The sequence below is a fragment of the Nyctereutes procyonoides genome, unplaced genomic scaffold, assembly GCF_905146905.1.
Source record: "Nyctereutes procyonoides isolate TBG_1078 unplaced genomic scaffold, NYPRO_anot_genome, whole genome shotgun sequence".
Taxonomy (NCBI): domain Eukaryota; kingdom Metazoa; phylum Chordata; class Mammalia; order Carnivora; family Canidae; genus Nyctereutes; species Nyctereutes procyonoides.
In genome coordinates, this window is record NW_026575159.1 from 176,501 (window position 1) to 188,532 (window position 12,032).

General features: G+C 33.8%; 1 protein-coding gene across 5 annotated transcripts in view; it reads left to right on the top strand.

Annotated features, from left to right (window-relative positions):
- The window catches only part of RIMS2 (regulating synaptic membrane exocytosis 2), a 583,644-nt gene that overhangs the window by 107,813 nt on the left and 463,799 nt on the right, over nt 1–12,032 (top strand). For all 5 annotated transcript variants that reach the window (XM_055314266.1, XM_055314267.1, XM_055314268.1 and 2 more), the window contains exon 2: nt 5,406–5,616. In XM_055314266.1, coding sequence (XP_055170241.1) covers nt 5,406–5,616 — 211 coding nt within the window. The remainder of the gene's footprint in view (nt 1–5,405; nt 5,617–12,032) is intronic.

The following is a 12,032-nucleotide window of genomic DNA, read 5'->3' on the forward strand; positions in this document are numbered from 1 at the left end:
TTTTATTTTGTTCATTTATTCATGAGAGACACAGAGAGAGGCAGAGAGGCAGAGGGAGAAGCAGGCTCCCTGCAAGGAGCCTAATGTGGCACTTGATCTCAGGATCCCGGGATCATGACCTGAGCCAAAGGCAGATGCTCAACCACTGAGTCACTCAGGTGCCCCTACCTTGTCAATTTCTTTAAAAAAAAAAAAAAAAAGGAAAATCATACTGAGTTTTTGATTGAGAGAACATTGAATTGAGAGATCAATTTGAAGAGAATTGATATCTTGAGAATATAGTGGGTTTTTTTTTTTTTTAAGATTTTATTTATTTATTTACGAGAGACACAGACAGAGAGAGGTAGAGACATAGGCATAGGGAGAAGCAGGCTCCATGCAGAGAGCCTGATGTGGGACTTGACCCCAAGATTCCGGGATCATCAGCCAAAGGCAGATGCTCAACCATTGAGCTCCCCAGGCGTCCCAATATAGTGTTTTCTTATTGATGAATATAACATATTTCTCCTGTTACTTAGATCTCCTTTGATTCTTTTTTTCCAGCAATTTATAGTTTTCACCATAAAAAGCCTATATGTATTTTGTTCAATTTATACCTGTTTTCCTTCTTTTGTTTTTTGATGTCATTGCAGACTACTTTTTAAAATTTTGATTTCCAATTATGCAATGCTAGTATTTTAAAATACAGGTTTTGGGAATATACTTAGTTTGTGGCTTGTGACCTTGCCAAATCACATTTATTATAGGAGATTTTTTGAAGTTTCTTTGGGATTTTATATATAGACAATTATGACATCTGCACACAATTTTTTTCTCCCCCTTCCCAATCTCTATGCTTTTTATTGTTTTAATGTACTGGCTCGGATTTCCAGTCCAGTGTTGATTAGGAGTAGTGAGAGAGAACGCCTTGCTTTGTTCCTGGTGAAGCATTAAATTGTTCACAATACAATATGATGTTAGCTGTAGATTTTTTTGTAGATAGCCTTATTGCATTCAGGAAGTTTCTATCTGTTTCTAGTTTGCTGAGTCAAGTGCTTTCTTAGTATCTTTTGATATAATCATATGTTTTGTTCCCTTTAGTCTGTTAATATGGTGACTCATATTGCTTGAATTTAGGATGTGGCATCAACCTTGCATTCCCAGGATAAACCTGGTACACCTGTTTGTGATGTATTATTCTTTAACATATTTTTGGATTTGATACTGTTGTGTTGAGGATTTTTCTACTTCCCATAAGGAATATTAGTCTATAATTTTCTGTTATATTTTTATATGGTTTTGGTATCATAGTAATGCTGGCCTTAGGAAATCAGTTAGGAAGTTTTCCCTTAGTTCCTATTTCTGGAAGAGATTATGTAAATTGGCATTATTTCTTCCTTAAATGTTTGGTGGAAGTCATTCATAAAGCCAATGAGAACGGGAGTTTTATTTTTAAAGGTTTTAAACTAGTAATTAAGTTTATTTAATACATATGGGACTTGTAAGGCCATCTGTTTCTTTTCTTAAGTGAGGTGAGCTGGTTTTAGTCTTTGAAGGAAGTAGTTTGTTTTATTATAGTCTATTTCTCATGTAAGTTAAAGAATTTATGGGCAAGGAATTGTCCATAGTTTTCTCTTGTAATCTTTTGCATTTTATTTGATTAACTGTGGAGTCTGTAGTGATGTTCCCTTCTATCATTCTTACTCTAGGTAATTTTTATCTTCCCTTTTTTCTCCTCTTGATCATTTTGACTGGAGGTTTATTAATTTTATTGATTTTTTTTTAAGAAACAGCATTTGGTTTCATTGATTTCTTCTATAATTTAAAAAATTTCTTTTTTTTTATACTTTCTTTGGGTTTAACTTTCTCTTCTTTTTTTGGAAATTGATTTGAGACTTTTTTATTTTTAATATTAGCATTTATTTTTATATGTTCCAGGTTTCTATATGATACTTTCAAGGAATATCATAGTCTTTCTGCCTAAAGAACTTATTTTAAATTCCTTTGGTTAATGTCTTCTGACAATAAGTTCTTTCAACCTGTCTTTTCTTGAAAAGTCTTTATTTTACCTTTATTTTTTGAAGCATAATTCCACTGCATATGGGATCTTGGGTTGACAGATTTTTTTTTGTCAGTACTTTGTATGGATGCTACTCCAAAGTCTTCTAGCTTCCATGGTTTCTGAAAGATGATCTTCTGTAACTTTTATCATTGGTTCTCTATATGTAATGTGTCATTTTCTCTTGCTGCTTTCATAGTTTTCTTTGGTTTTTAGCAGTTTGACTATGATGAATCTAGGTATGTCCTACAAAGGATTCTTTGAGGTATATGTGTCTGTGATTTAGTGGTCTTCATTAATTTTGGAAAAGTCATGGTCATTATCCTTTCAAATATTTTTCTCCTTTTTCTGGGACTCCAGTTTTACATTAGATCAATTTAGCTCTTTGGATGCTCTGTTTGTTTATTCCTTTCCTTCTCCAACTCTTTTTTTCTTTGTTTGGATATTTTTCATTGACTTATTTCAAGTTTACTGATATTTTCCTTTATTTTTTCAAGCCTATCCATGAGCCCATCTTCATCTCTGATGCCATGTTTTCTATTTCCAGCATTTTCATATGACTCTTATACTTTCCATCTTTCTGCTTCAGTATCCCATCCTATGAACATCCCATGTTCATGCCTGTTGTCCCCCTTTTTATATAAATTTTTTACCTTAATAATTATGATACATAATTATATATAACTATATATAATACATAATTATAATCATTTTTAAGTCTGATAATCCTGGTAATTCCATCATCCTTGTCATCTCTAAATCTAATTATATTAATTATTTTATCTCTTGACAATGGGTTGTTTATTCCTTGCTATTTTTCCGTGGGTTTCATGGTTTTGAATTATATTTATGCCTTAAAGTGGGCATAATAGTGTTAGTGTCAGATTGTTAGTGTTGGGAATTAAATCATCATCAGGTCAGAAGTTCAGATAGGTTTGGATTTTATTGTTGCCATCATTATCTTTAGTGCCTCATAATCTTTAAATTTCTCCAAATTCCTCCAGTGGGCTACTGCTGCATTGTGTTTAGGATGTATGCAGGAGTATCAGAAGTTTTTTTTCAGTGTTTTGCTACCCTTTCAGCCAATTCCATATGTTTATTCCACAGGGACCATCACTCCATATGCTCCTGCCTCTTCCCCAGAAGTAGACTCTTGATACGTATTTCTTTTTTTTTTTTTTAAGATTTTATTTATTTATTCATGAGAGACACAGAAGGAGAGAGAGGCAGAGACACAAGCAGAGGGAGAAGCAGGCTCCATGCAGGGAGCCCGGCATGGGACTTGATCCTGGGACTCCAGGATCATGCCCTGGGCCGAAGGTGGCGCTAAACTGCTGAGCCACCGGGGCTGCCCTTGATACGTATTTCTTGATTCTAGGTTTTTGACAGGGGCAGGGTGTTTGGTTATGTTTTCCTGCCCTTCATCTTTGAAGATGAAGGCTTTGAAGACCTGTCCATCTGGGCCTTATGGATGAAGTTTGCTCAGTGTTCTTAGGCCCGTCTTCCCATTGAAGTAAATCTGTCTTATATTTATGATAGGTTTAGAACAGGAGTTTCCATCCCTCCCCTAGTTATGCAAGACCTTTGATTTGAGCGTAGGATGTTGGCTGAAGATGATTTCCTGTCCCTTTTTTGTAGGTAGAGGTTTTTTTCCTTTAACCTTTTCCTTAGCTGCAGTGGATCTTTGCCTCTCTCCTGGGGATGACAGTTTCCTTCTCTCTGTGGCTTATTTTAAGGAGAGATAGTCTGGGGAATTGTGCCTGTAGCCCAGCAGCCTCTAGGTGCCTCTTTTATACTTGCACATGTGTACCCCCAAAGAGTTATTTGTTCTTATGTCCTACTCCCAGTCTTCCTCAGAAGTAACCAGTAGAGGCTTGCAGGAAGTGCTTATGAGTGAATGTGAACTTTCCTTGAGTCTGGGCCCCTAGCTATTCCAAACTGTTATGTTGGCCCACACTTGGCCTTTTATAGTCTGTTGAAATTTTTTTTTTAAATTTTTTTTATTAATTTTTATTTATTTATGATAGTCACAGAGAGAGAGAGAGAGAGGCAGAGACACAGGCAGAGGGAGAAGCAGGCTCCATGCATCGGGAGCCCGACGTGGGATTCGATCCCGGGTCTCCAGGATCACGCCCTGGGCCAAAGGCAGGCGCTAAACCGCTGCGCCACCCAGGGATCCCTAGTCTGTTGAAATTTTAACTGATTTCCTCTTACCAGCTTGTAAGATGGCTTCTTTTTCTCCTTCTCTCCTGCTCTGCCAAAGGTGAAACAGTGTATTTAATTTCTCTTTGGAGGGGCTTGCTGCTCTTTGAAGTTCAAATTATTTGTTTGCCTTATATCCATAACTCTCTGATGGGCTCAGGAAAAGTTATGATTTTGTAGATTAGTTAGCTTTTTGTCATTTTTAGATTGACAGTGACATTATTTACAGCTTTGTAAGTCCTAAGTAGAGTTAATTGTAGTTTTAAAACATTTTAAATTTTCTTTTATGAAGATAATGGAAGTGAGAAATTTTATCACTATTTATTTATTATTATTATTTTTAAAGATTTTATTTATTTATTCGAGAGAGAGAGAGGCAGAGACACAGGCAGAGGGAGAAGCAGCTCCATGCAGGGAGCCCGTTGTGGGACTGGATCCTGAGACTCCAGGATCATGCCCTGGGCCAAAGGCAGGCGCTATACTGCTGAGCCACCCAGGGATCCCCTATCACTATTTATTTTTAAAGAGTAAATAATATGTTTTTATAGATATCTCTTTTTCTCATATTTTCGTTTTGTTTTTAAGATAAAAATTGGCCTTACTTTTATTTGCACAGCCTTATTTGCTAGTCTCCTAACATTTCATAATGTTTTTAAAGCCAACTAATAACCAGACTGTTGAATAGATTTAAACAATTAGTGAGAGCACTCATTCAGTGTTTTCCACTCTGTTTGGATTCTTAAGATCACTCCAGTTGAGAGTTGTCTTGATGATTTGAAGTTCATAGGTTTTGGTTGCACTGTGTAAGTCAAATCTGCTCAGTCTATTTCTGAAGCTAAACCTTTGAAAAATAATATTTTAAATATTTTGGGGCATATAACTGAAAATATAAATGGTAGAAATTTTACAGTTATAACTCAAAGAGATATCTCTATTAGCATGTATTAATTGCCTCTCATATTAACATGTATATTAAAGGACAGAACTAGTTGCAACACTCTTGTGTGCCATGTAGAATGTTATGCTATAACCAGAAAATTAAATTTTTATTCTTTATTCCCATTTTAAGAACTTTTTTGATTTAAAATTATATATAGATGCTTATAATTAATATTTTTTTGAGGCCATCAGGAAACTAATTTTTTCTTTCCTGTTTTCTCTGCAGAAAACTTCATCAGCAATTTGAAATGTACAAGGAGCAGGTGAAGAAGATGGGAGAAGAATCACAACAGCAGCAAGAACAGAAGGGTGATGCCCCAACCTGTGGTATTTGCCACAAAACAAAATTTGCTGATGGATGTGGCCATAACTGTTCATATTGCCAAACAAAGTTCTGTGCTCGTTGTGGAGGTCGAGTGTCATTACGTTCAAACAAGGTACAGAATGAAAATGACATATAATTCTATTATAGTTAAGCTTATAATATAGCTAAGCTAATTGTGAATAAAATAAAGCAGACAACTGAAATTAATATTCATGTTAACTAATGAACAAAAATCCTTTAGTGTCTTCATTTTAGATAAAAGCTTTTAATTTTTCCTTTCAGTTAAAGAGAGATTTGTCTCATTGTTTATGTCCTTTAGCTAATGATTTTGTTTAGAATCATAGGATCTTAGACTTTCAAAGATGGTGAAGATAATTTAGAGATAATTGGTCTAATTGTTTTATTTTACAGATGCAGAAAACTCAGATTCAGGGAGATTAAAGGTCATTTTTAAAGTCACACAACTAATGTTAGAACAGTGACACTGCTTTTTCCATTACTATATATAATTTTATAACTTTGTAGATCTTTCTCATCCTTTGGCCCCTGTTTTCTTTCCTTTTGAAAGAGGCTCTTCCCAGCCAGAAGAGTCTAAAAGTGTTTTATAGTTTTATAGCTTTTGAAACTGCATTACCCTTTATTTTTGTTTTAACATTAATGAAATAAACACTAGACTGTGGAATTTAAAGAAGAAATCTTAAGGAGATGTCTTATACTAGATTTTTGTAGTTTATCCATGCACTTTAGGGACTATGTTAATGCTCCCCAAGGAATGCTTTGTTGAAATAAGCAAAAACAGTTTTAAAGTATACTTTTCTGGGTAAGTTCTTTAGAATTTACATTTATCTCCTCACTCATATTTTATCACTCAATTCTTTATTTAGGCTGTTTTAAAATAAGAAGGTGATGTCTGAACATACATTACTTAGACATAATTATGGGGATTTGTTCTCCTGTGTGATTTCATTTCTCTCCATTTTCTTACTATTTCTTGTTTCTCATTTTGTTTTGCTTAGAATTAATACTTCTCCATTTTTTCCCCCTAATGTTTCCTCCTGGTTTACCTGATTATTTTTCTTTTCCTTGACAAGTTCCATTGGCAAGAAACTCCAGTACAGTTCTGAGTAGAAGTGGTGAGAGCACACATCCCTGTTTTGTTCTTGCTTTTAGGGAGGAAGCATTCAGTCTTTCACTATCAAGTATTACATTAGCTATCAGCTTTTCATAGATGCCTTCTATTCCTAATTTGCTGAGAGTTTTGTTTGTTTGTTTATTTGTTTTTATATCAGGGATATATGATGGAAATTGTCAAATACTTTTTCTTCATCTATTGAATTAATCATGTTTTCTCTTTGCTTGTTAATGTAGTAATGAACTACATTGGTTGATTTGAAATGCTAAACCAATTATATATTTTGGGACAAATCCCATCTACTTGTGATGGATTATCCCTTTTATGTAATAATGGGTTTGATTTACTAAGGTCTTGTTTACAACTTTTGCTTCATGATTGTTATTAGTGTCTGTAGCTTTTTCTTGTAATGTGTTTCCTTGATTTGAGTAGCACAGTAATGCTGGCCTGATAAAATGAATTGAGAAATATTTCCTTCTATTCAGTGTTTTAGAAAAGTTTCAGTGGGGTTGGTATTATTTTTAATGTTTTGTAAATTTTACCAGGGAAGCCATCTGGACATGGTATTTTATTTTTTGGGAAGGTTTTATAGTAGAGTTTCAATTTTTTTAATAGACATAGAATTATTCAAGTCATTTATTTTTTCTTGAATGAGTTTTAGTGCTTTTCAAAGAATTCCTCCAGAACCTCCCAAATTGTCAAATTTATTGGCATAAACCTGTTCACAGTATTCCATTATTATTCTTTAATATCTGTAGATTCTGTAGTGATGCTACCTCTTTCATTTCTGATGGTGGTAATTTGTATCTTTTTTCTTTTTTTTTTTTTCCTTCATAGTTGGCTAGAAATTTATCAGTTTTAACAATCTTCTCAAATAATTAGTTTTTTGTTTCATTAGTTTTCTCAGTTGTTGATATCATCTTTGATATTTATTATTTCTTTAATTCTGCTGCTAATTTTCTCTTTTTCTGGTTTCTTAAGGTGGGAGCTGAGGTCTTTGCTTTGAGATGTCTCTTATTTTTCTAATATAGGATTTTGTGCTGTTAGTTTCCCCTAAGTATTTCTTTGATAACATCCACCAAATTCTGATAGATTGTCTTTCATTTTCATTCAATTTAAAGTACTTTCAAGTTTTCCTTTTCTTCTTTGACCCATGAGTAGTTTAGAAGTATGTTTCCAGAGATCTCTATGATTATGATTTTTAATTTAATTCTGTTGTGGTCCTAGACATACTCTGAATACCTTCAATCCTTTGAAATATATTCATACTTATATTATGACCAGAATATGGTTTATTTTGGCAAATGTCTGTATGTACTTGAAAAGAATGTACATTCTTTAATTTCCTGGTAAAGTGTTTTTAAATGTCCTTTTAGTCAATTTGGTTAATAGAGTAGTTCAAGTCTAGTATATCCTTTTTGATCTTTTGCGTATTTATTTTATCAATTAAGAGAGGGATATTGAAATATACAACTATATTTGAATTAGTCTGTTTCCTTTTGCAGTTCTCTGTATTTTTGCTTTTGTTTTATATCTTTTATTTTTGTTTTTAAATGCATAAACATTTAGGATTATTATGTCCTATTAATTAATTGACCCCTTTATAATCACTTAATGACTTCCTTTGTTCCTGGTAATAATCTTTGCTCTGAAATCCACTTTTTCAAATCTTAATAAAGCCACTCTTTCTTTAATAGAGAATATTAACATGGTTTACATTTTTCTCTTCTTTTACTTTAGACTAATTTGTTTTCATATTTAAAGTATTTTTCTTATGGGCAGCATATAATTGGGCCTTGCTTTCTTATTCAACTCATAATCTCTCAATCTCTATCTTTTAATTAGGGTGCTTAGATAATTTACATTTAATATAATTTTTGATATGGTTTGTTTGGTTATATCATTTTGCTTTTTTTCTACTTGTACCATCTGATTTTTGTTTTTTGGGTTTTTTTTAGTCTCCTTTGAATTACTTAAGCACTTGTTATAATTCAGGTTATCTCCTTTGTTGAGTCATTAACTTTGTTGACTCTGTTTTATAGCTTTGTTGGTTCTTTGTTTTGGCATTTTATTAATTGCTTCAGGATTTGTGATATACATCTTTAAATTATCATCATCAGCCTTACTCAATACTATATCATTTTATGTGTAGTATAAGAATATTCCTTTTTAAAAAAACATTATTTAAATTCAGTTAATATGACATTATATATAATAATATAACATTATTGATTTCAGAGGTAGAGGTCAGTGATTCATTAGTCTTATATAATTCCCCGTGCTCATTTAGTTACTTGCCCTCCTTAATGTTCATCACCCAGTTACCCTATCCCCAAACTGAGCAACCCTTAGTTTGTTTCTTATGATTAAGAGTCTCTTATGGTGGGTTTCCCTCTCTGATTTCATCTTGTTTGTTTTTTTCCCCCCTCTTTTCCCCTATGATTCTCTGTTTTGTTTCTTAAATTTCACGTATGAATGAGATCATAGGATAATTGTCTTTCTCTGATTGACTTATTTCGCTTACCATAAGATCCTCTAGTTCCATCCACGTCATTGCAAATGGCAAGATTTCATTTTTTTGATGGCTGAGTAGTAGTCCATTGTATATTTATACCACATCTTCTTTATCCATTTATCTGTTCATGGACATCTGGGCTCTTGCCATAGTTTGGCTATAATGGACATTGCTGCTATAAATATTGGGGTGCAGGTGCCCTTTAGATCACTATATTTGTATCTTGGGGTAAATACCTACTAGTGCAATTGCTGGGTCATAGGGTAGCTCTATTTTCAACTCTTTGAGGACCTCCCATACTGTTTCCAGAGTGGGTGCATCAGCTCACATTCCCACCAATAGTGTACGAGGGTTCCCCTTTCTCCGCAACCTGGCCAACATCTGTCATAATTTTAGCCATTCTGACTGGTGTGAGGTGGTATCTCATTGTGATTTTGATATATTTTCCCTGATGACAAGTAATGTTGAGCATTTTTTCATGTGTCTGTTGGCCATTTGTATGTCTTCTTTGGAGAAATGTTTGTCAATGTCTTCTGCCCATTTCTTGACTGGATTATTTGTTCTTTGGGTGTTGAGTTTGATAAATTCTTTATAGACTTTGGATATTCACTCTTTATCTGATGTGTCATTTACAAATATCTTTTCCCATTCTGTAGGTTGCCTTTTGGTTTTGTCAACTGCTTCCTTTTCTCTGCAAAAGCTTTTTATCTTGATGAAGTCCCAATAGTTCATTTTTGCCCTTGTTTTCCTTGCCTTTGGAGACATGTCCAGCAAGAAGTTGCTGCAGCCAAGGTCAAAAAGATTGCTGCCTGTGTTCTCCTCTACGATTTTTATGGTTTCAGGTCTCACATTTAGGTGTTTCATCCATTTTGAGTCTATTTTTGTGTATGGTGTAAGGAAATGGTCCAGTTTCATTCTTCTGCATATGGCTGTCCAATTTTCCCAGCACCATTTATTGAAGAGACTGTCTTTTTTGCCATTGGATATTCCTACCTATTTTGTCGAAGATTAGTTGACTTTAGAGTTGAGAGTCCGTTTCTGGCTTCTCTATTCTGTTCCACTGATTTATATGTCTGTTTTTGTGCCAGTACCATACTATTTTGATGATTACAGCTTTGTAATTGAGCTTGAAGTCCATAATTGTGATGCCACCAGTTTTGGTTTTCCTTTTCAACAATCTTTTGGCTATTCGAGGTCTTTCCTGGTTCCATACAAATTTTAGGATTATTTGTTCCGACTCTGGGAAATAAGTTGATGGTATTTTGATAGAGATTGCATTGATTGTATAGATTGCTCTAGGTAGCATAGACATTTTAACAATATTTGTTTTTCCAATCCATGAGCATGGAACGTTTTTCCATTTCTTTGTGTCTTCCTCAATTTCTTTCTTAAGTGTTCTATAGTTTTCTGAGTACAGATCTTTTGCCTCTTTGATAAGGTTTATTCCTAGATATCTTATGGTTTTGGGTGCAATTGTAAATGGGATTGACTCCTTAATTTCTCTTTCTTCTGTCTCATTGTTAGCATATAGAAATACCACTGATTTCTGTGCATTGATTTTATATCCTGCCAAGTATAAGAACCTTCCAATAATGCATTTCCATTTCTACTCTTTGGATTTTATGTTATAGTGTGATGTATTTTACTTTTACTTATTTTATAACCCCACAAGACGCTGTTATTCTTTTTTGCTTAAAATGTTTAAATAACCCCACAAGATGCTGTTACTCTTTTTTGTTTAAAAAGTTTATCTTTTAAGGAGTTTTAAATAATAAGAGAAATACTGCATATTAATGTATCATTATCATTTCTGGTACTATTCATTTCTTCTCATAGATCTGTATTTCTATACGATAACATTTTATCTGCCTGAAATATTTCCTTCAATATTTATTGTAGTGTGAGTCTGCTGCTGATGAATACTTTCAACTTTTTGTGCTGAAAATTTTGCTTATTTTTCTTAAACATTTTTTTCTAGGTATAGAATTCTACATTGAGGGTTGTTTTTCAGTTTTTTAAGATGTTGTTTCACTGTTTCCAATTAAAAATGTGATACCATTCTCATCTTTGTCTTTCTGTATATAATATGTCCTTTTTTTTCTGATTGCATTTTTAAAGATTTATTTATTTATTTTAGAGTCAGAGAGAGAAAGCATGCATGAGCATGGGTGGGATAGGAGGGGCAGAGGGAGTCTTAAGCAGACTCCGCACTGAGTTGCAGAGCTGACTGCAGGGTTCCATCTCAGGATCCTGAGATCACGACCTGAATTGAAACCAAGAGTCAGTTGATAAACTGACTGCACCTCCCAGGTGTCTCTGTCTAATTGCTTTTAAGATAATTCTTTTATGGGATCCCTGGGTGGCGCAGCGGTTTAGCGCCTGCCTTTGGCCCAGGGCGCGATCCTGGAGACCCAGGATCGAATCCCACGTCGGGCTCCCAGTGTATGGAGCCTGCTTCTCCCTCTGCCTATGTCTCTGCCTCTCTCTCTCTCACTGTGTGCCTATCATAAATAAATAAAAAACAAAAAAAATTAAAAAAAAAAACAAAAAAAACTTTAAAAAAAAAAGATAATTCTTTTATCCTTGGTTATATGAAAATTATGATTTTCTTTGTGTATTTTTCTTCATGTTTCTTGTGTTTTGAACCTTTTTGAACTTTTTGGATCTGTGAGTTTATAGTTTTTGTAGGGTTTTGGAAAATTTTGGCCATCATTTCTTCAAATATTTTTATTGGGCTTTTCTTTCTTTTTCCTTCAAGAACTCCCATTACCCATACATAAGGCTGCCTGAAGTTGTTCTACAGCTCACTTATGTTCTTTTGATTAAACCAAATTTTGTTTTTTTCTTTGCTTTTCATTTTAAGTATGTTTAATTGCTGTGC